General features: G+C 40.0%; 1 protein-coding gene across 1 annotated transcript in view; it reads right to left on the bottom strand.

Moving 5' to 3' along the window:
- Window positions 1-9,933: 9,933 nt before the first annotated feature.
- LOC124615895 (CCR4-NOT transcription complex subunit 10-B) overlaps window positions 9,934-25,028 on the bottom strand; it is a 152,304-nt gene continuing 137,209 nt past the window's right edge. Inside the window, exon 13 of the mRNA XM_047144069.1 lies at window positions 9,934-10,351. Coding sequence (XP_047000025.1) covers window positions 10,296-10,351 — 56 coding nt within the window. The 3' untranslated portion in view covers window positions 9,934-10,295. The remainder of the gene's footprint in view (window positions 10,352-25,028) is intronic.

The following is a 25,028-nucleotide window of genomic DNA, read 5'->3' as shown; positions in this document are numbered from 1 at the left end:
AGAATGTGGCAGCCAGATGTGCAAAAAAGAGGACAATGTAATAAAACACAGGACATTCCAACCCTTCAATAGCGAAAAACGAAATGTCCACCCTGTTGTATTTATTAAGAGCTTCAGGAATGTGTTTCCCAGGACATGGACGGAAAGACAAAGAATACAGTTCGTGGTCTCCTTTATTCAAGGTGACGCGGCACTGTGGGCCACCGACGTGTCCGAAAAATGTCTAACGATGCAACAGTTTGAAGGTGACTTCTTGCAAAAATTCTGGTCCGATAGCGTCCAAGAAAGACTACGAAAGGAGTTGTACAGTCCAGAAATGTACAATCCTAAGATGGGAACGTTACGCAAATATTTCGAAAAGTATATAAACAAAACCAGGTACTGGGACGAGCCAATGTCCGATCGTGACATAATCAGATTAATAAAAATGAAGTTGCCCAGTGAAATTAAAAGCTATTTCATCAATGTGCCGGAATACGATATAGAACAATTCATGGAAATAGTGGATTCTGTTGACTTATTGATCGAAGATATGAAAACCGAAAACAAGTGGAACCATGCAGGCTGTAATCAACAAAAAGCCAATTACAATAGCAGCCACAGTAATGGTAGTAACTTAGTACCAAATGGTAACGGGAATAGGGAAGAGCACCGGCAACAGAATCGAGGCACAAACAATGGCAATGGTTATAACGGCAACGGTTACAATCATCAAAATTGAAAGAGACATTATTATGGACGCATGAGTAATGGATATAATGGTAACGGCAATCAGCAATGGCGGAACAACGGAAACCAGTGGCGTGGTTGTAATGAACCGACACCACAGTGGCAACAAAACACAGCGCCACAATGGAACGCCAACCCCGGTCCATCACAGAATATGTCAGGGAGTTACAACCGACCACCGCAAAACCAGAGCCATACACAATATCAAAATACACCATCGGGGAGGCTGGGCGGCCAACCCAACAGGAGCAACAACAACAACCAGAACTACAATGTGAGGTTAGTAGAAGTGACAGACAACTGTCAACCCACTAATGCTCATCCGTTAAACTAAAGACAGCCACAATACGCTCTCCGTTGTTGGCTGCAGGATGGTGTAGTGAGGGCACATTCACGGATGACAGCCATAAACTTTGTATGCTGAGATACAATGAAGGAACAAAAATAGAAAAGGAACTTGTAGACATACCGCAGAAGTGTAACCGAACCAACAAAAGTGTTGTGCACGCTACATTGCAAGCAGGTATGTACGGAGCACCAATACAGATAACAGTCGATACCGGTGCGTCAATCAATGTCATGAGTGCAAATTTTTACAAGTACTTGAGTCAAAATAATAGAATACCAGTATTGCCAGTGAAGAATTGTCGTGTAACAGGTGCAATAGGTGCACAAACTCATATCATAAAGCACCAGGTGCAAGTCGAGTTTACGGTAGGAAATGAAGCAATGAAAAGCTCGTTCCTAGTAGTTAAGGGATTAGGTGTTGCTTGCATCCTGGGGATGGAATTTTTACGCCAGAGGTACGCAAAAATCGACCTCTTGTGCGGGGAAGTAAGCCTTATGAATGAGGATAGACGTGTAATTTTGCCATTGTTGAGGACACGGGAAGTGCACGGTAAATATTGCCGGAACTTTCAGTCGAGATTCGAAGGAATACAGGTAATGAATTTATATTCTGACTTAAGTACAAGACAAGCATATTATAAAGAATTCATTACTGAAGATAAAGCGGAAAAAAGGAAACTGATAGCCATGAAAGTCAGGGAGTCAGAACATTTGACTGAAGCACAACAAAACGAATTGACTCAGCTACTTACAGATTACGAGAATCTGTTTTCGGAAAAACCCGGTGTTAACGAGGGCTACACCTATAACATCGAAGTGGTACCTCACGATACTTTATGTCACGCAAACTACATCATCCTGTGCTCAAATAAGGAGGCAGTTACCAAGGAAATAAGAAAAAAATACTTACAAAGACTTAAAGAAGTTAGCTTAGTAGAGCAACTTTTACATATGTGAATAATAGGTTAAGCTTATAGTGTATTTTTTTGTGAGTAAATGTTCAGATTTTAGTGTAACATTTAAAGACAATGAGGCACACAAGATTAGTGCGATTCAATTTTGTAGATGTTAAGGAATAATAGTATTTTTAAACAATTGCATTTTGAAAAAAAATGAACGTAGATTTAAGAATATTTTAAAAATTTCATGTTGAAAAATGCTAAAAAAAATATTAAAAAAAAATTTCAATAGCATGTAATGACGACAGAATTTTTCATTAGAGTGTCATGAATATTTTTGAACTGTAGTAGTAATGAAACTTACGAAAATTTAATATTATAATGTATATGTTGTTCCATGTATTTATGTCTATACCAATCTTGAAATATGCTCAAGCATAATTTACTTAACAATATGAGTGCAGGGTGTACATCACCCAAGGTACCTCATGTGTTGTGGACAAGGTACAAAGCAAATCAGTAAACGCGACTACCGCTTAGCACTGTTAAAATATATTGCCATCTGCTAAGGCAGAGATTTACACGAATTTATTGTGTAAACAAAAGTCACAAATCAAACACTAATCTAGGAACTTGCACGCTAGGCCTAGATTATAAAATGTGTACGATAATGCGAGAGGCAAAGTTTTGTAAAGTCGAGCCTGGCTTTGGAGGGCAAGTACGCAATGAGTGGGCAGACATGACATGGGGACTTACCTCACATGAGACGGAAATACAATTTTATAGTAAAAAAAATCTGAAGGCAAGTACGACTCTACGTGGAAAATGAAAAGAGATAATTAGTGCGAGAGACTGGTAAAATCCAGCACGAGCCAAAATCCAGTTCAGACTGAATGAAATACATTAGTGTTTGTGAACTAATCGAAACAGTTACTTTAAACAGTGTGAAAAACTGTGAAGGTGAAACTGTGATATGGACAGTGAAGTGCTAGTATTGAACGTTCAACAGCGGTGAGGATGCCAAACGCCAATATTACGCACGAAAAACTGAATTTGCTTATAAATGTGAACTGTTAACGTGAAGTGAACCCACAGTCAATATTTTTGGGACAGACTGTAGTTTCAGTGAGCACAATAATGCGAGATTGGAATGCGATGAGTGGACTGTTGCAAAACAGCGACCGCAGAAACGGCGAATGTTTGTGCTAAGCTCGTATTGGGACACTCACCAGTGCCTGCGAGTGCGGCGAAAACATAAATAATTTTATCAAGGCAAAAACTGACGTGTAATGGAAACAGTGGCACATCAAAACTTCATTCATGGGAGAAGATCCATGTCATGTATTCTGCAAGACAGTGCTAGCCTGACACTCGGAAACTGGCGAAAACTTAACAACAACTGCCGCACTAATAAATGCTCCTTTCCCACTAGCGTAACCATCTGCAGCGGGAAACAAATATTACGTTGGTTGTGTGTATGTTTCATGTACTACGTCGGAGATGCGTAGCAGAGCTGACTCCTGCCAACAAGCGCGGGAGGCGGATATCATCCCACTCCGCCACGCTCGGGCGAGACAGAAGTGCATCGCCAACTGTGCAGCCGATCAGCTGATTCTGACGACGCTGGCGTCGGGCGGGCGTTGACCTCTCCGCAGCCGCCGCGAACACCGAGCACCGAACACACCAACCGACGCCGTCGCGAGCTAAACGTCGCGGCGTAGATCATCAATGACACCGCAATCAATTGTTATAATGACCTCATTTTTTGCATAGTGCAACAAAAATACACTCCTGGAAATGGAAAAAAGAACACATTGACACCGGTGTGTCAGACCCACCATACTTGCTCCGGACACTGTGAGAGGGCTGTACAAGCAATGATCACACGCACGGCACAGCGGACACACCAGGAACCGCGGTGTTGGCCGTCGAATGGCGCTAGCTGCGCAGCATTTGTGCACCGCCGCCATCAGTGTCAGCCAGTTTGCCGTGGCATACGGAGCTCCATCGCAGTCTTTAACACTGGTAGCATGCCGCGGCAGCGTGGACGTGAACCGTATGTGCAGTTGACGGACTTTGAGCGAGGGCGTATAGTGGGCATGCGGGAGGCCGGGTGGACGTACCGCCGAATTGCTCAACACGTGGGGCGTGAGGTCTCCACAGTACATCGATGTTGTCGCCAGTGGTCGGCGGAAGGTGCACGTGCCCGTCGACCTGGGACCGGACCGCAGCGACGCACGGATGCACGCCAAGACCGTAGGATCCTACGCAGTGCCGTAGGGGACTGCACCGCCACTTCGCAACCATCTCCATGAAGCTGGGCTACGGTCCCGCACACCGTTAGGCCATCTTCCGCTCACGCCCCAACATCGTGCAGCCCGCCACCAGTGGTGTCGCGACAGGCGTGAATGGAGGGACGAATGGAGACGTGTCGTCTTCAGCGATGAGAGTCGCTTCTGCCTTGGTGCCAATGATGGTGGTATGCGTGTTTGGCGCCATGCAGGTGAGTGCCGCAATCAGGACTGCATACGACCGAGGCACACAGGGCCAACACCCGGCATCATGGTGTGGGGAGCGATCTCCTACACTGGCCGTACACCACTGGTGATCGTCGAGGGGACACTGAATAGTGCACGGTACATCCAAACCGTCATTGAACCCATCGTTCTACCATTCCTAGACCGGCAAGGGAACTTGCTGTTCCAACAGGACAATGCACGTCCGCATGTATCCCGTGCCACCCAACGTGCTCTAGAAGGTGTAAGTCAACTACCCTGGCCAGCAAGATCTCCGGATCTGTCCCCCATTGAGCATGTTTGGGACTGGATGAAGCGTCGTCTCACGCGGTCTGCGCGTCCAGCACGAACGCTGGTCCAACTGAGGCGCCAGGTGGAAATGGCATGGCAAGCCGTTCCACAGGACTACATCCAGCATCTCTACGATCGTCTCCATGGGAGAATAGCAGCCTGTATTGCTGCGAAAGGTGGATATACACTGTACTAGTGCCGACATTGTGCATGCTCTGTTGCCTGTGTCTATGTGCCTGTGGTTCTGTCAGTGTGATCATGTGATGTATCTGACCCCAGGAATGTGTCAATAAAGTTTCCCCTTCCTGGGACAATGAATTCACGGTGTTCTTATTTCAATTTCCAGGAGTGTATTTGTATGCACATCCTGTACTCCAATGACATTCCAGAAACAATTAAGTGAAAGTGACCAAAGCAGTTAGTCTGTCGCTCCGCCGAGGTTTTCCCCAGGTTTCCCTACGGCCGCGCCAAATGGGGAGCGAACAGTTGACACCCCTGGGACTTCAAGTTTGGCTGGCTCTGAGCACTATGCGACTTAACTTCTGAGGTCATCAGTCGCCTAGAACTTAGAACTAATTAAACCGAACTAACCTAAGGACATCACACACATCCATGCCCGAAGCAGGATTCGAACCTGCGACCGTAGCGGTCACGCGGTTCCAGACTGAAGCGCCTTTAACCGCACGGCCACACCGGCCGGCGCTTCAAGTTTATGGACTAACTCGTGATTGTATACCTTTGAACACTGCAAAAGTTGCAACCCTAAGAAGAAGCAGCCAAAATAAAACTAGTTGTATTCTATGTCCTTTTGTACATGACTGTATACGTAACCAATTGTATATTATATTGTTATGTAGATAACTTCATCTGCATTACACTTTGTGCGCAACACACCTCAGTAATTTAACGATTTAAATATACAATGTGACATATATAGACTGTGAAAGAAAAATCTGCGTGTGGACACTGTGGACATGAAAGTGGAAATATTTATGTCAAAAAACACGAACATTTTTTATGACATAAACATTTCGGGGGGGCAATATAGCGTCCCCAGTGCCAAATTTTTATCATGTAGCCGTAAAATAATAATTTCTCTGTGTAGGTTTCGATTGCAAAGAAATAATTTATGACAGAATGATCTAAAGAGACGACAAGATACGCTCTTTTGTTAATTTTTTTAGTCGACTTCACTTCTTCTCTTGTCTTTATTGTGTACGTACAACATCTTGCGAGTGCTGGCAAATGTAAGAATATTTGTATGAGTTAAGCATATAATATACCGATTTAATATTATTGTGCACTTTTAATTTGTAAGAGGTGATCCCGATTTCATGTCCGCCTTCCTTGAATTAACCTGCATTCAAGTAATTTACAGTTCAACAATCGCAGCGGCCGATGCAGCCAACGACGCCATTACGTGGCGATATTAACTTATGAAAAATTAGCGGAAGCGGAAAACTCGCCCGCTATTAGCATAATATTAATTTTTCTCCACAGCCGCACGAAGTTGCAGAAATACTTAGCTTTAAGATTCTTATTTTCAGTACCATAGCCAAGACCCAGAGCCAGGACTCTGACTACAATACAATGGTTAACGGAGGTAAGAAAAGTACTCTCGCGCGTGTGTGGGCCGCAATTGTAATTAATAACTAAAGATCCTTTGCTTTAAAGTGAACTGACTAGCCGAGGAAATTAATATGAAAAGTTTATTACATTGTTCAACTTAAATATCATTTTTATTAAGGCCCACCACATAAGTCGGCAACAATCAAAAAATAATAATAACAATAATAATATATACATTAAATTATGACGGCCGACGGACGCGAGACTCAGCAGCTCAACATGCAGAGCTACACCAAGTCAGTGGAGAATTTTAAAAAACTGGTTGTTGTACTATGTTTCAAAATAAAATAAAATTCATCATAACAAAAGATTGATCTCTGAAGTTACATGTTGTTCCTTTAATTGTGCATGGAGTTTGTGGCTTCAGTTATTACAGTATTACAAGAGCGTAAATAAATTAAGGGGAGGGTGAGATGCACGGCACAGTTGGCTCTGATAAATTTAAGCAGCTTACTGAAAAAATCTCTTAGAAATGAAACAACTACAGAATCAGCTGTCATCACTTACCCCTTCCACTCTCTACAAACACCTCCCAATCATTTTGTATTGGAATAGGTTTTCATAATTGAGTACCACTCAGATGACCAGATTGGGCAATATTTTTCCATTTGGGCTACTAATGATAGAATACTGAGCCAATTTTTTAAAGAAATGCAATTCCATTTGGGTGATATTTTTATCGATCACTGTTGTTTTGGGTGACACAGACAAATTCAAGTGTATTAATGTGTACTGACTTTAATTTAATGTTATTTTTAATGATATTCACTACTCCACTGCCTTGTAAAATACTGAAATATTGCACGCCCAAAGTTCTACCAGCCTCCAAATGATTACTCCAGTCATCTCATTAAACTGCTGTAGGTAATTGGGATATTATAGTACTGTGTACATATTTTTAACTGACCATAATGTTAACCGAAAAATCAAAATCAGTTTTCCTCCTCTTTGTTCTTGCAAACTTATCTATAATTACGAACTATAACAACAAGCAAACAGCACAAAAATAATTAAAGGTAGTGTTGTGATGTGAGTCGGCAGCCACTATGTTCCAAGGTGCCAGATGTTACATCCTCTTGCTAATGATATATGGGTGGAAGGTGGCCAAAGGGGTTTGTTGCAATAAGAATGTGGACAGGAAAGCAAAAGATTAGTTGACACAAATGCACTCTAAATAAATATATTGTACTCAGCATGTGCATGAAGAAATGCTACATTATTGACAACTTGTGGCAACCGTGGCTAGCTATAAGCAGAGGCCTGACACAGGCATGTGTCTATGTACACTGAATGTTTGCCTGTACAGCTATCAACAATTCAGTGTAAAGTATCTAGAAGTAATCTTGAACTAGAAGACTGGTGCCCAGTTGCCTGCTGCTTATAACATCGCCATGGCAGCCTTCATTCGTCAAGATGTTCAAAGTGCCGCTCGCAGTGTCTGCAGCAATCTTCGAGGTGCTGGCTCCGGCAATATCAATAGGCTACGATACTACAGGTATCACTTACATTAAACTCAAATGAAAGTAGCAACTGAACTGATTAACAAAAACTGAGCTCAAGCAATGCCAACATTGGTCTTGGCTAAAATAGGGATAGGTGATAGCCGATAGTACTATGGATGTACAGATAGTTTGAATCTAGCGTTGGCCTTGCTGACTATTGATAGTGTGTACCTCTTTTCCTTTCGTATGACTGACAATCAAAACATCTTTCAATTTCACTATTTGGCAACTGTGCTGTGTGTAATAGGGGGGGAGTCTGGACCTCTGGTCGCCCCCCACCCTTTGACTATGTCCTTGTACCTGTAACTCAGCCAACGAGAGGTCCACAATCATGAAGCTGACAAACCAGTAGCTGGTGGGTAGCATTACTTGTGGCATCATTCTTTAATATGAGATTCGCAATATAGTGTTTTGTAGATGCCATGGCTTGAAAATTTAACTCTTTGTGATCCCATGCTGTTTGTTACCTGATGTCCAAGGGTTTTACATGTGTTCTTAATTAATCATTACAGGTACTGGTTAGTCCTTGGACTTTTTCTTCTGATACTTGACACAATTTTTGGCTCTGATCATGCTTCACATATGTTAGAAATATGTTAAAAATGCCAAGCTGCAAAGTAACTGGAATTCCATATTAAACTTTAGGTCTCCTTATACCTGATGAGCAAGAATTTTTGCAGGCTGGAGGAAGGTAAGGGAATAAGCAATGCAGTTTTAAATTCAAACAAATTCTCGATTTGAGTACTGCTTTATTCTTTTGTCAGAAGTTCATATTCTGCTAAATTTTGGCCATGAAGGTTTTGAAATCAGCTGAAATTTCTTACCATTTAACAGATTTAAACCTTGCTAATATTGTGACACAACTAAATCACAGGAGTGAATGACGACTGCAATATAAATAGCTGTATGAGCAAAGACAATCTCTCACTCGCAACAAAGTCACATAAACAAGAAGTTGTACACTGTGGTTCAACTTTTATTTCTGTTTAGACATGTTGCACAAAACATAGGCTGTTATATATTCACCTAAAGTGGCAGTCCAACATTTTTTTTTTAAACTTCAGATTACTGCACTGGTAATAAATAGAGGAAACTATTCTTATAGTATTAACATTCTGATCCTTTATACATGTAGATATAGTTTTACACATACCTTTGGTACTTTTGTCATACAAAAAAAGACAGTTACCAACAGAGACATCAATACTTTCAGAGATAACAATGGAAATAGTAATAATAATAAGAAGGTGAAAAAAAAAACAGTTTTACTGGACACATTTTAACAAATAATGAATGAATACTTTTGTCTGTCTTTAGTAACAACGCTTTTACTTCCTCCATAAAATTTTAACATTGTCAACAAATAAATCTGTTTAAAAAGTTCATGTACTGTTAAAGAAATCTTTCTCCTATACATATCTACACAATGTATGAAATTAATTACAAGAAACATGACAAAAAATTTTTCAATTTCATTAGTCAACATTTTTGCCAATTAAGAATGTTTCTAATGATTTTTTGATCTTGTTTGTTCTTTATATACCATATGTAAGCTTATCCTTAATGACAATCTCCATATAACACCTTAGTACTGTTAAAAGGAAAGTATGCAAGTGGTGCTAGAAATGCTGCTGAAATATTTGTGGACCTAGAAACAACATTTCCAGCACTCAAACATTTCATGTTTGACATTAAAATCAATCTTTCTGGCATACAAAAATGTTAAAAAGAAATGTGATATTTTTACAAAAAAACACATATGCCACAGCACTATCTTGTGGATTTTTATACAAAACATTGGTATTCACTGTATGGAAGACGTTTGGTCTACTTCAAACCAGCATGCAGGTCTTTTGACTACTAGGAAGACAAATAAAGACTATCCTGAGTCATGAACATTAGGAAATCACTTACAAAACCAGTTATCACAATCAATGCTCCAACCCCCCCCCCCCCCCCCCCTCTCTCTCTCTCTCTCTCTCTGTGTCTGTGTGTGTGTGTGTGTGTGTGTGTGTGAGCACGCGCACGCACACACATGTGCACATATGTATGTGTATGTACACACACACACACACACACACACACACACACACACACACACACACACACACACACAAAGGATTCTGTGGGTTGGTAGGAGGAAACAGAAAATAGTGACATACTGAATATAAATACAGAAACATTTTTACATTCCATTTCATCACTTGTTCTATATCACTGTTAACAAGCATTTTTGTATAAAATTGCAACAGAAGTGTAACTTTCTTCATACCAATATTACTTACTTTACACAGCTTATGTGGCATTCATGTGAATAACTGAGGAAAAAGTTGGACTGGACCATGCATTGTCCACAAAACAGCAATTACCCTGTACTGCATTCATCTATATTGTGGTGAATGTTGTTTCAGGATAGACCTTGCAACATCAGCATGACCTGGAATTACAAACATGCTGGTGAAAAAGATCGAAGGTAATGCAATCTCTTCACAGTGCGAATAACAGTTGAAAATATATTCCACTTGAAATATGAGGGCACAGTGATAATTGTAGCTTAATCTAATTTACATAAGAAATAGCACAAAATTTTATTGTAACAGTTTGCTTACTGTCTGCTTCTTACTTCTATATGGCAGTGATGACTTTGAGCTCTGACAAGTGCTGCCACAATTAACTCATTGTTGCAGCATTCAACAATAGCATTTTACCCTGTTAAATGCACTTGATATTTAAACAACTTCTTTTCACTTCTTTTTAAATTGTTTCATTTTTCTTTCATCTTAGTTTCATTTCATTTCTTTTCCATCTTTCCATATATCCGCATCTCATTCTGTGTTTCTTTAATCTATTCCAACCTCTACCTTTCCAGTCTTTTACATTTTCTTTACTCATATGTACCCAGCCTCCTTACCCCTCAGCCCTTTAAATTGGTTGTGGCATACATTATTTGCCTTCAATTTATCAACACATTCTGTAGTATACCTGAACACACGACATTTGTTTTCTCCTACACCAATCCCAAAGCCACTACAATATGAATGTGGCACCCCTGCGAAATAATTGACTTTGGTTGATTGCTCTAAGCCAAGGAATAACACAGTATGTTCATTTGTAATAAACTTTTTTATTTTGTCATATTCCAGAAAGTATTAAACACTTCTTCGCATTTGCTTGAGTTGATAATCCTCAAAATGGCAAAAGAAGCTTGTCAGTTTTCATGGTTTAGTGGCAGGTACTATTGTGTGTTTTGATATAGTGGTAGCGGTAGTAGAGGTAGCACATTAAGGAATCTTGAACTAAAATGATTCCAATGCAGGAGAAGATGATTTTAATTGTTAACGTGTTTTGTTGTTAAAACACTTGTTCTCTTGTCCTTTAATATTTTACATTCCACTCTAAAGTACAGTGCAGAAAACATCAAACCTATGTGAAATAGAAGGATCTTCAATTTAAAACTCTTTGTAATAATAATTTGTACTCTAAATCTAGAAGCAAAACACCTGTAAAAATTAAAAATAGCCAACAACATAAAAATAGCTGACAAATTATCTTCCAATTTTATGTGCATTACCCTTTTTTCTGTTTCCTCTCATAAATTTAATTCTTAACACATTTAATTGCACAGATATTTGACATGCATTTGTACTGGTGCACGCACCACTCAAAGACTTGGTAAGTAACTATTGTGAAATTCGCCTGAAATGATTTAGGATGAGGGACTACAAATAACAGGACTATTAGCTCTCTGACCTAGATAATATGAATATGCAAAAATTCAGTTAAATTAATCACATTACTAGACGTTAATGCCAGCAGCCTGCTCTCTCTCTCTCTTTCTCTTTCTTTCTCTCTCTCTCTCTCTCTCTCTCTCTCTCTCTCTCTCTCTCTCTCTCATACACACACACACACACACACACACACACACACACACACACATGAAATACACTTGCAAGAGCAATCTCTGTGGGGTTGTCAAATACGACTCAATCATCCACACTGCACTGATATATATTTCTTGAAACCACTTTTTCCTATAATACAATGAAAAATGTGAAAGTATAGTGATGAATTTTAGTATAATTGTGCTTAATCTCTATATAACATCAGTAAGTTGCAAATACTTATCTCACCTTCCAGTCTACACAAAAAATGAAACACTATATGCCAATTCACTTCTCATATGTAAATATTCTGAGCCTGCACAATTCCAGAGATTAGGCAGAAGAAGACACATGCAAATTGTGTCTTTACCCAAAACTGCATGACAGTATTTTCATTTTGACTTCACACTGCACAGATCAATTTCTGTAACCACCCCTGCAGCATTTGTAAGAAGTGTATTCCTGACTATGATATGGCTTGGAACTGAATAGTATCCTGGTTAAGAGATGAAATTAGAAGTGCAACACTAATGTTTTGTCAGCCTGGAATTTCATCCCCACATCAGATTTTTTGAGACATCTTGAAACATAGTATTAGTGGCAACTGTAACAATTTTTTTTTTATCTCACAAGTTTATCTTATTATTAGGTCTACAACTTTGCTCTTGCCATTCCTTCGCAAAGTTTGAGGCTTTATTGTGCTAAACATACAAAGATATTAACATTCAAAGTATTGGCCATTGCTGGCCACTTCTTTCTCCCATTCATTCAGGCCACATATGAATACAGCAGCATAAGAACTGGGTGTCTTTTGAGAAGCTCTATGAATTGATACAATTTTGCACTTGTTCACTGGTCAGCCATGCCATGTGTCACTGATTGAAAAAGGTGGTAGTCAGAGAGGGCATGTCTGGAGAATATGGAAGATGAGGTTGGAATTTTCATTTCAATGTTTCCAAGTATGTTTTGACAGGTTTTGCAACATGGGCTCAAGTACTGTCATGTTGCAAAATCACCTCTTCCAGTCTGTCACTGTAATAACACCATTTGTCTTTCAATGCCCAGCTCAAACACATCAATCACTTTCAATAACAATCTCCTGTGATTGTTTCAGTTGGTTTCAGTGCTTCAAAAACATTTTGTCTTCTGCCATCAAGTGGTCTTTGACATCAAAATCACCACTCTTGAAGTGTTGAGCACATTCTCCACACTTTCTGTCACTAACAGGTTTCCCAACACAGGTCTTCCTCACAATTTTATGAGGCTCAGCCATAGATATCTTCATATTCAAGCAGATGATGAGAGGAATTAGCCACTTTTCAGCTCACCAGATTAGAAGATAATCAGCAGGCTTAATATAAAGTTACTTTTTCATTGCCTGTAATATATCACACCAGCTAAAATGCAGCCCTACTGTGAATACTGTTCTCTAACACAGAAAGAGTTGGCTGACATTCATAAGCAGCTGGGAATCGCCCTGACTATAGTCAAACAATTGGCAGCTGCTGCAAGTCATTGTTTTGGAAGAGCTAGGTGTCCTGAACTGGGTGGACAGAGAATAGGGAGGACTCAGGGTGTTGTAATGTTCCTCCTAACCAAGTCTGAGGTGCTGTCTTTCACTGAAATTCAGCCAGTGGGACTCACTTCAGGTGTTTTGGGGAAACCTGCCTTGTCTGGTATCAAGAGGAGGCAAACATGAAAGGGTAGGGGTCTAATGGTTGTCAGCAGTTCAAATGTACAGCACATGATGGTACACCTTAGGGATGTAACAGCAAGGGACAGGGAAAGATATCAGGTGCACTCAAGTGTGTATGCCCAGGAGGCTCATTCAACATGTCGAAGAGGCTCCTCCAGCAGCAACTGCGGGAACAGGGTGCAACCACTCGCACATTGTGGAGCACCTTGGAACAAATTATGCCTGTCATCTGGGCTCCTGTTTCGTATTTGGGACATACTAGTGACTGACAGAGAAGGTGGAGAAGAACAGCCTTGCACATGGAGTTTCACAGAAGCTCACAACTTGCATCACTGTACCCAGAACTGCTTGTGGCTCCCTGGTTCTGAGCTGAGTGGGAGGACTGAACCAGAGACTCTGAGGGTTCTGTGCCAAGCTAGGCTGTGACTTCCTGGGCTTGTGCCATAGGGTTGAGAACTGTAGGTTCCCCCTAAATGGGTTAGGTGTGCGCTGTGCATCAGAGGCTGCTACTCAGATACCTGACTGTGTTTGGGGTGCACACAAGGGCTTTTTAGATTAAGTGACTCTACATCCAATCCAGATAACAACAGCTGTAGGAAACCCAGAAATATCAGTATAAGATTGAAAGAAATTCCTCTCATAGGTGAGATTATTAAAAGCCTAATGGTTCACTGCAAAAGCATTCACAAAAAATGCCAGAGTTTGATGTACTCTTGAAAAGCAGTGAAGCAAACATAATACTATGTAAAAAAAGCTGGTTGAAATCTAAAATTGAAATCAAGAGCCTCAAATCCACCAAAACGGAAACTGAAGCTGCATGTGAGATGTTTTGGGCAAGACTCACTATCAAGGTTGGGCATGAAATGATAACTGGATCCTTTCATCATCCACCATACTCATCACCTGCTGTTCTGAAGACTTTAGAGAAAACCTTGCCACTTGTAAGTAAACTCCCCAACTACACTACACTGGAACCTCACTTAACAAGCACCTCCCATAATGCAAAACTTGCATAATGAGAAAAACAAATTGTAAAAAAAATGACTCACCTATGAGCAATGTTTCACATAATGAGTGACGAAGAGTTAGTATGATGTCACCAGCAATTTGCATGTGATGGGGGAAACATCCAACAATATGAAAACCTTTCATTGTCAGCAGCAGCATATGAACAATGTCTTTAGTACATACTGCAGTTTGCCCTTTCTGCAACCATATTAGTGCATCTATATTTTTTTGTGTTTAAATTTTAGTAACCTTTGTAGAAATGTCCCCGAAGACAATGCCGCAAAAAGACAACCACAAAAGGAAGAAAATGACCTTACAAATGAATGTAAAAATCAGTGAAAAATTCAAACGTGGTATGATTGTTGCTGATTTAGCACATCAACTATTTGCATTATCCTCAAGAATAAGGACAAGATTAATGACATAGATGCTTCAAATGGAGCGGCGAGTGTTTAAACAATGGTTTTGTATTCTGGACAAATGGTTCAAATGGCTCTGAGCACTATGGAACTTAACATCTATGGTCATCAGTCCCCTAGAACTTAGAACTACTTAAACCTAACTAACCTAAGGACATCACACACATCCATGCCTGAGGCAGGGTTCGAACCCGCGACCGTAGCAGTCGCGCGGTTCCGGACTGAGCGCCTAGAACCGCTAGACCACCGCGGCCGGCTGTATTCTGGACAGTGTTGAAAAGTTGGTCCTTATGTAGATAAATGGAAAGCAATTGCAAAGGGACACTGTTAATGAGAACATCATGTGTGAGAAAGCGAGAATGATTTTCACTGACCATGTTAAGAAGACACCAGGATCATCAGGGGCCAAAGAAGTATTTAAGGAAAGCCATAGGTGGTTCGAGAAGGTTAAGAGAAGAACTGGCATCCACAGCATTGTGACAAATGGTGAAGAAGCCAGCTCTGACACAAAGGCAGCAGAGAACTTCATTAGCAACTTCAAGATGCTCATAGATTCTGAGGGGTACCTGCCATAACAGGTTTTTAATTGTGACAAGATAGAATGCATTGCCTAGTCACAAGCCAATGAAAGACCATCTTACACTACTATTCTGTGCCAATGCAATAGGCAATTTTAAAATCAAACTGCTGCTTGTTTATCATTCAGAAATTCCAAAAGCCTTCAAGAAGTGTAAATTTCTGAAAAGCAGGTTAAATGTGATGTGGAGGACCAACAACAAGGCTTGGGTTACACGTGATCTTTTTTGTGATTAGGTCAATGAAGTGTTTGGTCCTTCAGTGAAAAAATATTTGCTTGAGATGAATCTGCCACTCCATGTCTTGCTTGTTATGGACAATGCACCTGCCCATTCTCCAGGCCTACAATACCACGTTCTTGGAGAATTTCAATTCATGAAGATCCAATTTCTGCCTCCCAACACCACTCCATTACTCCAGCCTATGGACCAGGAGATTATTTCTCAGTTTAAGAAGCTCTATACTCCCGCACTCTTCAAGCATTGCTTTGAGTTAACTGAAGCTACCAATCTCACGCAGAGAGTTTTGGAAATATCACTTCCACATCATTGAATGCATCCAGATGATTCAAAAAGCATGGGAAGGGGTTACCAAGAGAACTCTCACTTCTGCTTGGAAGAAGCTTTGGCTGGAGTGTGTTGCCAAATGTGACTCTGAGGCATTTGCGTCAGTACCTATGCAGCCTATAGTCAACGAGATTGTGTCTTTGGCCAAGAGCATGTCATTAGAAGTGGATGACAATGATATCGATGAGCTTGTGGAAGATCATAGCCAAGAAATGACCACCAAAGAGCTTAAGGACTTGCAGTGTGTTTCACAGCAGGAAGTTGTTGAGAGTAGTTCTTCAGAAGGGGAGGAGGATTTGGTAACAGCAAAGCAGCAATCTTCTGGCACAATAAGAGAAACGCTGAAAGCATGGGAATCGGTTGCATCGTACATTGAAAATCATCACCCCTAATAAAGCAGTGGCAACGTGTGTTATGAATTTAATTGACAATAATGCTGTGTCGCATTTTCACGAACTGTTGAAGCATTGGCATAAACAAATGACTACACATAGCTTCCAAGTAAAAAAAAATTAGTTAAGTAATGTGAATAATAAAGTACCATGTTATTGTATTTTACATTAATTTATATGGAATAAATTGTTTTGCTTAACGATTATTTTGCACTATGAGTAAGATTCTGGAATGAATTATGCTCGCTACGTGAGGTTCCACTGTATAATCACTGGTAGGGGCTTTAATCATCTAACAATCAATTGGGAGGATTATAGTTTTCTTAGTGGTGGATGTGATAGGATATCCTGTGAAACATTACTGACTGCTGTTTCTGTAAACTATCTGTAATACAGTGTTAAGAATTCCCATAATGAAGGAAATATACTGGTCCTAATAGCAGCAAATAGACCTGACCTCTTTGAGGACATCCACATCAAAATTAGTTGTGGCTACAAAGATTACCAAAGTACAAATGACAATCAAAACAAGCAGAAATGTTCAGTAAACTGGATAAAAATTCAGTAGTGTCCTATATCAATTAGGAAGTTGAAACTTTCACAACAAGGCAGGAGCTGTAAATTGAGTTACGGCTCAAGCTTAAAGGAACAATTCACCATGCAATGAACAGATACGTACCCAGCAGAATAGTTCATAATGGGTGGGCACCCCTCATGGTACACGGTCACTGTACAGAAACTTCTGAAGAAACAGAGATTACTGCATAATAGGTGTAAAACAAAGTGTAGGACTATAGATAGAGAGATGCTTAATGAAACATATTTATCCGTCAACAGAGCACTACAATGACTACCGTAGCAGAATATTGTCAAATGGGTCATTCCACACCAAGTGGTCTAAAACTGAAAAAAGTTCCCACCATCATGGTCTCCAATTTTCGTCAAATTTTAACTGTAGCTTTAGTCAAGTGTTGAAGTAAGTTTCCCAAGATTTCAGGCCTCTAGCTGCAATAGCTGCTGATCTAGACCCCCTTGTCTGAAGTGTACTTAGTCCGTGTGCATGCAACATAAAAAAAATGTCATATTTGGAGTCTAATAAAATCGAAACTAATTCATAAGAATGGTTAGTAAGATGCGACCCTGTACAGTTTTTTTTGCTGATTCCAACGAAATTATGTATAACATTACTCATGCAAACCCCGGTCAAATAACTCGACTCAAAGTATACTTCAAAATTTGTCGTGACACAACGCGACAAATTTTGACCAATATTAAGACTGCAATGATTTCCTTGCAGTTGAAGATATGGACTTGAACTTTTGGCCAAGCTTCATGCTTGTGCTAGACATAATGCAGCCGGATTTGCAATGATCCAGGCCATATGGTCGCCCTGCAGTATCTCTTCAAATTAGGCAGTGTCAGCACAAACGGTAAAATTTACCAAAGTTTCAAGCCAATTACTAAAAAATAGTTGGCCTGAATCTGCTTGTGAATAGTATCACCTAAAAGAGAAACTCTTGCTCTACAAGACTGACATTTGTTTTTTTTGCAACGCGACCATTAAGTACTCATTAACTCACATCAAAGTTGTTATATTTTGTATGCGCGATGCACTAATTTTTCTTCATTTCTAGGAATTTGAATCTTAATAGTCGCTTAGAATTACTGATATAATTGGATATTTCATTCGTGTTTTATTCAGTGATTGGCCAGTGAGAGATGTCAGAAGTTAATGAAGAAGAAGAATCGTTGGCCCCCTGTTCAATTGGAAAAGATGCTGCTGCATCGAAGTGCCATGTTATCTTCTATGCTAAGAAGACTGGATTCAAAGCGTTTAGTGATTTCACAGAATGTGACCAGAAATTGCTTGTTTCGCGTTCAGAAGCCAAACTTGACGAAAATTCCATCATTTGCTTCCACCATGAAGCCCTCTTCCTACATGAATATCAAGCGATGCAAAAGAAATGTTGCAATCCATTCAAGAAGAGGAATCACAATGTAAAAGCTGGACTTAGACTGCTTGATAATGAAACAGCTGCCAAACTTTGCCTGTTAAAGAAAAAAGAAGTGATTGATATAAAACCTGGTCAGAAGCTTTGCCCTCGCTGCATGTCGGCACTGAACCAAAAGCTAGAAGATTCATCATCACTATCAACCCAATCTGAACAAGATTTCACAACGGATGAAACTGAACCAGCCATCAACAAAAGTTTATCATTTATTGGTGCTTCACCATTGAAAAGAAGACAACTAAGTAAAAGAGATAAGCAAAGCTATGCAAAAAGAAAGATCTTGGATGCACAAAGTTTAATTGGGAATCAAATTGCTGCTGCTGTAGGAATCAATTACGATGAACAGCCAAGTTCAAGTAAAAGTCGCCCATGCAATAATTGTGCAGATCTTGATAATCTTATAGAAGAGTTGAAAGAAAAATGTAAAGTGTCAAATCGTAGGACAAAAGTTCAAATATTGACCTTGGTTCCAAGAAGCTGGACAATTAAAGATACGACAACAGCATTTAATGTATCAGAAAGAATGGTAAAGCAAGCGAGAAAACTGAAGAATGAGCAAGGTGTTCTAGCTTTTCCAGCAAATCGGCAAGGAAGGAAGCTTTCAGATGAAGTTGTTCAGAAAGTACATGACTTTTTTCAAGATGACGAATTCAGCAGACTTTGTCCAGGGAAGAAAGACTGTGTGCCTGTGAGAATTTCAGGAACAAAGGTGTACAAGCAAAAGCGGTTGTTGCTTTGCAATTTGAAGGAAATGTACGTGTCTTATCAGAAGCAAAATGGACCAGAAATTGGCTTCTCAAAGTTTTGCGAGCTTAGACCAAAATGGTGTGTTACAGTTGGCTCTGCTGGAATGCACTCAGTTTGTGTCTGTACAATACACCAAAATGTCAAGCTTATGCTCACTGGTGCATCAATCAATGAAGACTACAAGGAAATTCTTAGCAAAGCTGTTTGCAGCTTGGAAAACAAGGATTGTATGCTTCATCGTTGTGAAAACTGCCCTGGTCCAGAAGGTGTAGAAGCAGTTATTGCAACATATTTTGAAGATAATGACCCTGAAGAACTGATTGAGTACAAACAATGGATTCATACCGACAGGGATACTTTAGAAACAAAGCAGCTTTCAACAGAAGAGTATGTTGAAGATATTGCAGCAAAAATTTGGAACCTGTCTTGTCATCACTACATTGCCAAGCATCAAAGCCAGCACCTGAAAGCTCTCAAAACTGATTTGAAAGAAGGCGAATTCATAATACTAATGGATTTTGCTGAAAACTATTCATTTATTGTTCAAGATGCAGTGCAAGGCTTTCACTGGGAAAACAGTCAAGCAACAGTTCATCCATTTGTAGTCTACTACTGTGAAAACGAAGAGGTGCAATGTGTGAATCTTTGTGTTATTAGTGACTGCCTTCGACACGATACGATTACTGTCCATGTTTACATTGGAAAAGTAATCAATTACCTGAAGATGCAATTTTCCAAAATAAGCCACATCCACTACTTCAGTGATGGTTCAGCTGCACAATATAAGAATTTCAAGAATTTTCTCAACTTATGCTATCACAAAGAAGATTTTGAAATAACAGCAGAATGGAATTTCTTTGGAACAAGCCATGGAAAGTCGCCTTGTGATGGCATTGGAGGCACAACAAAACGGTTGGCAGCAAGAGCAAGTTTGCAACGTCCATATGAAAACCAGATTCTAACACCCAAAGATCTTTTCAACTTCTGCAATGATAATATCAATGGAATCAAATTCTTTTTCATCAGCAAAGAGGAAGTTGAAGAAGAAAAAGCTTCTCAAGAAGAAAGATTCCTGCAAGGGCACACTCTAGCTGGCACAAGAGAAAACCACCATTTTTTGCCCATTGATATGACGACAATTAAGGTCAGTAGAGTTTCTAATGATGCGACATCTTTTTTGGCCAAAATTAGTGCTGCTGAAGTAGTAGTTCAAGTCATGGATCTTCAGCCTGGGCAGTATGTTGCTTGCATTTATGAAAAGAAATGGTGGATTGGAAACATCGTTGAAATCTCAGTCGAACAGAAAGATGCTTTCATAAGCTTTATGCATCCTCATGGTCCTGCAAGTTCATTTTATTGGCCCTTAAGACGTGATACTTGCTGGATTCCAGAACAACTTATCATTGGTGTTATTCCAGCTCCATCAGTGACATCATCTGGTCGGCAATACAGTTTTCCTGAAAGCATTCTCTTGCAAATCAACGATGCTTCCAGAATGATGAAGTAACTGAGGAAGACAGGCTTGGGAACCTGCATAAAGAAACCCACAATCAGGCTTGGGATCCTGTGGTAAAGACACCCTGTAATCAGGCTTGGGAACCTGCAGTAAAGATACCCACCCGTGGCTGTTACTGCATGGCTATCGGGCGTGGCCCCTATGGCGATGGGGATGCTGGTTTTATTGTGATAACCAGTAATGGCTCAGCCATCATGGACCAACGCAGGGCACTGCGCACACAAAATATAAGATACTTTGACCTGAGTAAATAAGCACTTAATGGAAGCGTTGCAAAAGAAAAATATATCCATCTCGTAGAGCAAGAGTTTCTCTTTCAGATGATACTATTCACAATTAAATCCAGGCTGACTATTTTGTAGTAATGGGCTTTGAACTTTGGTAAATAAAGCCATTTGCGCTGACACTGCCAAATTTGAAGAGATTTTGCAAGGCGACTATAAAGCCTGGGTAGTTGGAAATCCAGCTGTATTATGTCCAGCACAAAGATAAGACTTGGTAAAAAGTTCAAGTCCATATCTTTATCTGCAAGGAAATTATTGCAGTCTGAATATTGGTCAAAATTTGTCGCATTAAGTCACGACAGAATTAGGGGTACACTTTGAGTCGACTTGTTTGACCGGATTTTGCATCAGTAATCTTATAATTAATTTCGTTTGAATCAGCACAAAAAACTGTACAGGGTCTCATCTTACTAACCATTCTTATGAATTGGTTTCAATTTTATGAGACCCCAAAAATGGCATTTTGTCTGATGTCGCGCGCATGCGAACTTACTACCCTTCAGACAAGGGGGTGTAGATCAGCAAGTATTGCAGCTAGAGGCTTGAAATCTTGAGAAACTTAATTTAGCACTTGACTAGTGCTACAGATAAAATTTGAAGAAAATTGGAGACATGATGGTGGGAAGGTTTAGACCACTTGGCATGGAATGACCCAAATGATCTTTCACAAAACCCATAGAAATTCTGGGTGTATGTAAAGGCTGAAGTTAGTGCATGAGACAGGAACTGAAATTGAGGGTAGCAATGAGCAAAAACTGAAATGCTTAACTCTATTTTCAAATGTTCCTTTAAAATGGAAAACTTAGGAGAACTACCCCAGTTTAATCCACGTACCACTGAAAAAGTGACTGAAATAAGTATTAGTGTCAGTGGTATTGAGAAACAACTGAAACTGTTAAAATCAAACAAAACTCTAGGGCCCAATGAAATCCGTATCAGAATCTATATGGAATTTGTGATTGAGTTAGCCCTCTTGTAACTGTAATCTGTCATAGATCCCTCAAACAAAAAAATGTGCGCAATAGTTGGAAGACAGCACAGGTCACACCCATTTACAAGAAGGATAATAGAAGTGATCCACAAAACCACCGTCCAATACCCTTGACATCAATTTGTTGTAGAATCTTAGAACATATTCTGAGCTCAAACATAACAAGCTTATCTTGAACAGAACGACCTTCTCCACGCAACCAGAAAGGGGGAAGTGTGTTGGTGCCCTAGTCATTTGTGTTGTATATTAATGAGCTTATAGAAAATTTTAATAGTAACTTCAGAATTTTTGCAGATGATGCAGTTATCTGTAATGAAGCTGTGTCTGAAAGACACTCCATAAATAGTCCATCAGATCTTGATAAGACTTCAAAGTGGTGTAAAGATTGGCAACTTGCTTTACATGTTCAAAAATATAAAGCTGTGCACTTCACAAAACAAAAAAAACCTAGTATCTTACGATTAAAATATTGATGAGCCACTGTTGGAATTGACCAACTCATATTAATCCTGGATGTAGCATTTTCTAGGGACGTAAAAAGGAATGATCACATAGGTTCACTCATGAATAAAGTGGATGGTAGACTTCAGTTTACTGCTAGAATACTGGGAAAGTGCAGTTAGTCTGCAAAGGAGATTCAAATGTTAGAGATCCATACCAAATGGGACTAACAGTGGGGACTGAATGTATAAAGGGAAGGGCAGCATGAATTTTCATAGGTTTGTTTGAACCATCAGGGAGTGTCAGAGAGATGTTGAAAGAACTGAAGTGACAGACTCTTGAAGATAGACATAAACTATACTGATAAAGTCTACAACCAAAGTTTCAGGAACCTTCTTTAAATGTTGACTCTAGGAATATACTACAACCCCCAAAATATCACTCACATAGGGATCATGAGGAGAAGATTAGAATAATCACAGCACACAGAGCCATTAAAACAATTATTCTTCATGAACTCTGTGCATGAATGGGACAGGAAGAAACCGTAATAACTGGTACCCTTTGCCATGCACATCATGGTGGTTTGCAGAGTATAGATGTACATGTAGCTGTAGGTTGATACATTCAATCAAGAATAATTTAATCACGCAATCACAAACTGACAAATATTTTGATGGCACTATATTTACAAGCGTCTCTTGAAAGGAGGTTATAAGATGAACATCAACAAAAGTAAAACAAGGATAATGGAATGTAGTTGAATTAAGTCGGGTGATGCTGAGGGAATTAGATTAGGAAATGAGACACTTAAAGTAGTAAAGGAGTTTTGCTATTTGGGGAGCAAAATAACTGATGATGGTCGAAGTAGAGAGGATATAAAATGTAGACTGGCAATGGGAAGGAAAGCGTTTCTGAAGAGGAGAAATTTGTTAACATCGAGTATAGATTTAAATGTCAGGAAGTCGTTTCTGAAAGTATTTGTATGGAGTGTAGCCATGTATGGAAGTGAAACATGGACGATAAATAGTTTGGACAAGAAGAGAATAGAGGCTTTTGAAATGTGGTGCTACAGAAGAATGCTGAAGATTAGATGGGTAGATCACATAACTAATGAGGAGGTATTGAATAGGATTGGGGAGAAGAGAAATTTGTGGCACAACTTGACTAGAAGAAGGGATTGGTTGGTAGGACATGTTCTGAGGCATCAAGGGATCACCAATTTAGTATTGGAGGGCAGTGTGGAGGGTAAAAATTGTAGAGGGAGACCAAGAGATGAATACACTAAGCAGATTCAGAAGGATTTAGGTTGCAGTTGTTACTGGGAGATGAAGCAGCTTGCACAGGATAGAGTAGCATGGAGAGCTGCATCAAACCAGTCTCGGGACTGAAGACCACAACAACAACAGGCTTATTATATGACATTTACAACATACCACCTGCCTTACCACTACCCCCTACTGCCACGTGTTGCAAAACAATGGAAGCAAAGCTGCATATCTAATAACTGTGATAAGTATACATTGCCTGAAAAAAAATTAAGATTCCAGAAGCAGAGGAGGAAATGAAATGAAACTTCATGGGTTGAGAGTGTGTGATGTTATTTCAGTGATCACAAAATCAAGTAAAATTTACAAAGAACTTGGCAGTATGAGCCCACTTATAAGCATGATTCTGGTCTTCTCTGGCTTACACGCATGCAGTGCTTGGGTTTGTAATGGTGTCACAAAGTTGTTGTATCCTCTCCTGAGGCAAGCTGGCCCACAAGTGTTGTAATTCGTCCTTGATATCCCGGATATTGAAACTGGGATGGAACTGACATCTGAGCTGGTACCACATGTTGTATACAGGACAGATTTGGGAATCAATTGTTGTGTTGAAAGCTGGCACCACAAAACAGTCGGCTGAGAGGTAACATATGGGGACATGGGATGTCCACAATGCGCCGTGTGCCATGAGAGCTTCCTCAATCACCACCAGCTGCAATATGAAGCCATATCTGATGGCTGCCCGCACCATGACACAAGAAGTAATACTTCTGCACCTCTCCAAAACATTGCAAAAAATGGGACCTTCCCCTAGGTTGCTGCCATACATGAAATGATAGCCATCCAGGGCAGTGCAGAACGACGAGTCACTGCTGTACAGAATGTGATGCCATTAATCACCAATCCATGCTTCTCAGTCACAGACCCATTTCAAATGCAGCCATTTGAGCTGTGGTGTTAATGGCAGCTTACCCACAGGACCGTAATTCCCTAGTCAGGCAATGGAGCAAGTTCACACAGTATGTTGTAGGGAGTCCTGACCGTATGGCTACCCTCATGTTCCCACTCAGTCCAAAATCATGCCACTGTCAAATCCAAATGTCCCACAAATCAGGATACTGTGTGATTCAACCAGCCAGCCAAATGGAGACCAACAATGAGGCCTCTTTCAAACTCTATCAGTTGCTGATAATACCATTTCACATGAGTATGCGGCATCTCCATGTCCTTCAAAGTGATCGCTCAATATATGACACTGTACATACATCTACACCCTACCAGGCCTGGTAAAAACAGTAAACATGAACAACAATAACA

The sequence above is a fragment of the Schistocerca americana genome, chromosome 5 (assembly GCF_021461395.2).
Source record: "Schistocerca americana isolate TAMUIC-IGC-003095 chromosome 5, iqSchAmer2.1, whole genome shotgun sequence".
Classification (NCBI taxonomy): domain Eukaryota; kingdom Metazoa; phylum Arthropoda; class Insecta; order Orthoptera; family Acrididae; genus Schistocerca; species Schistocerca americana.
This window is presented reverse-complemented; position numbering and strand designations above follow the sequence as displayed.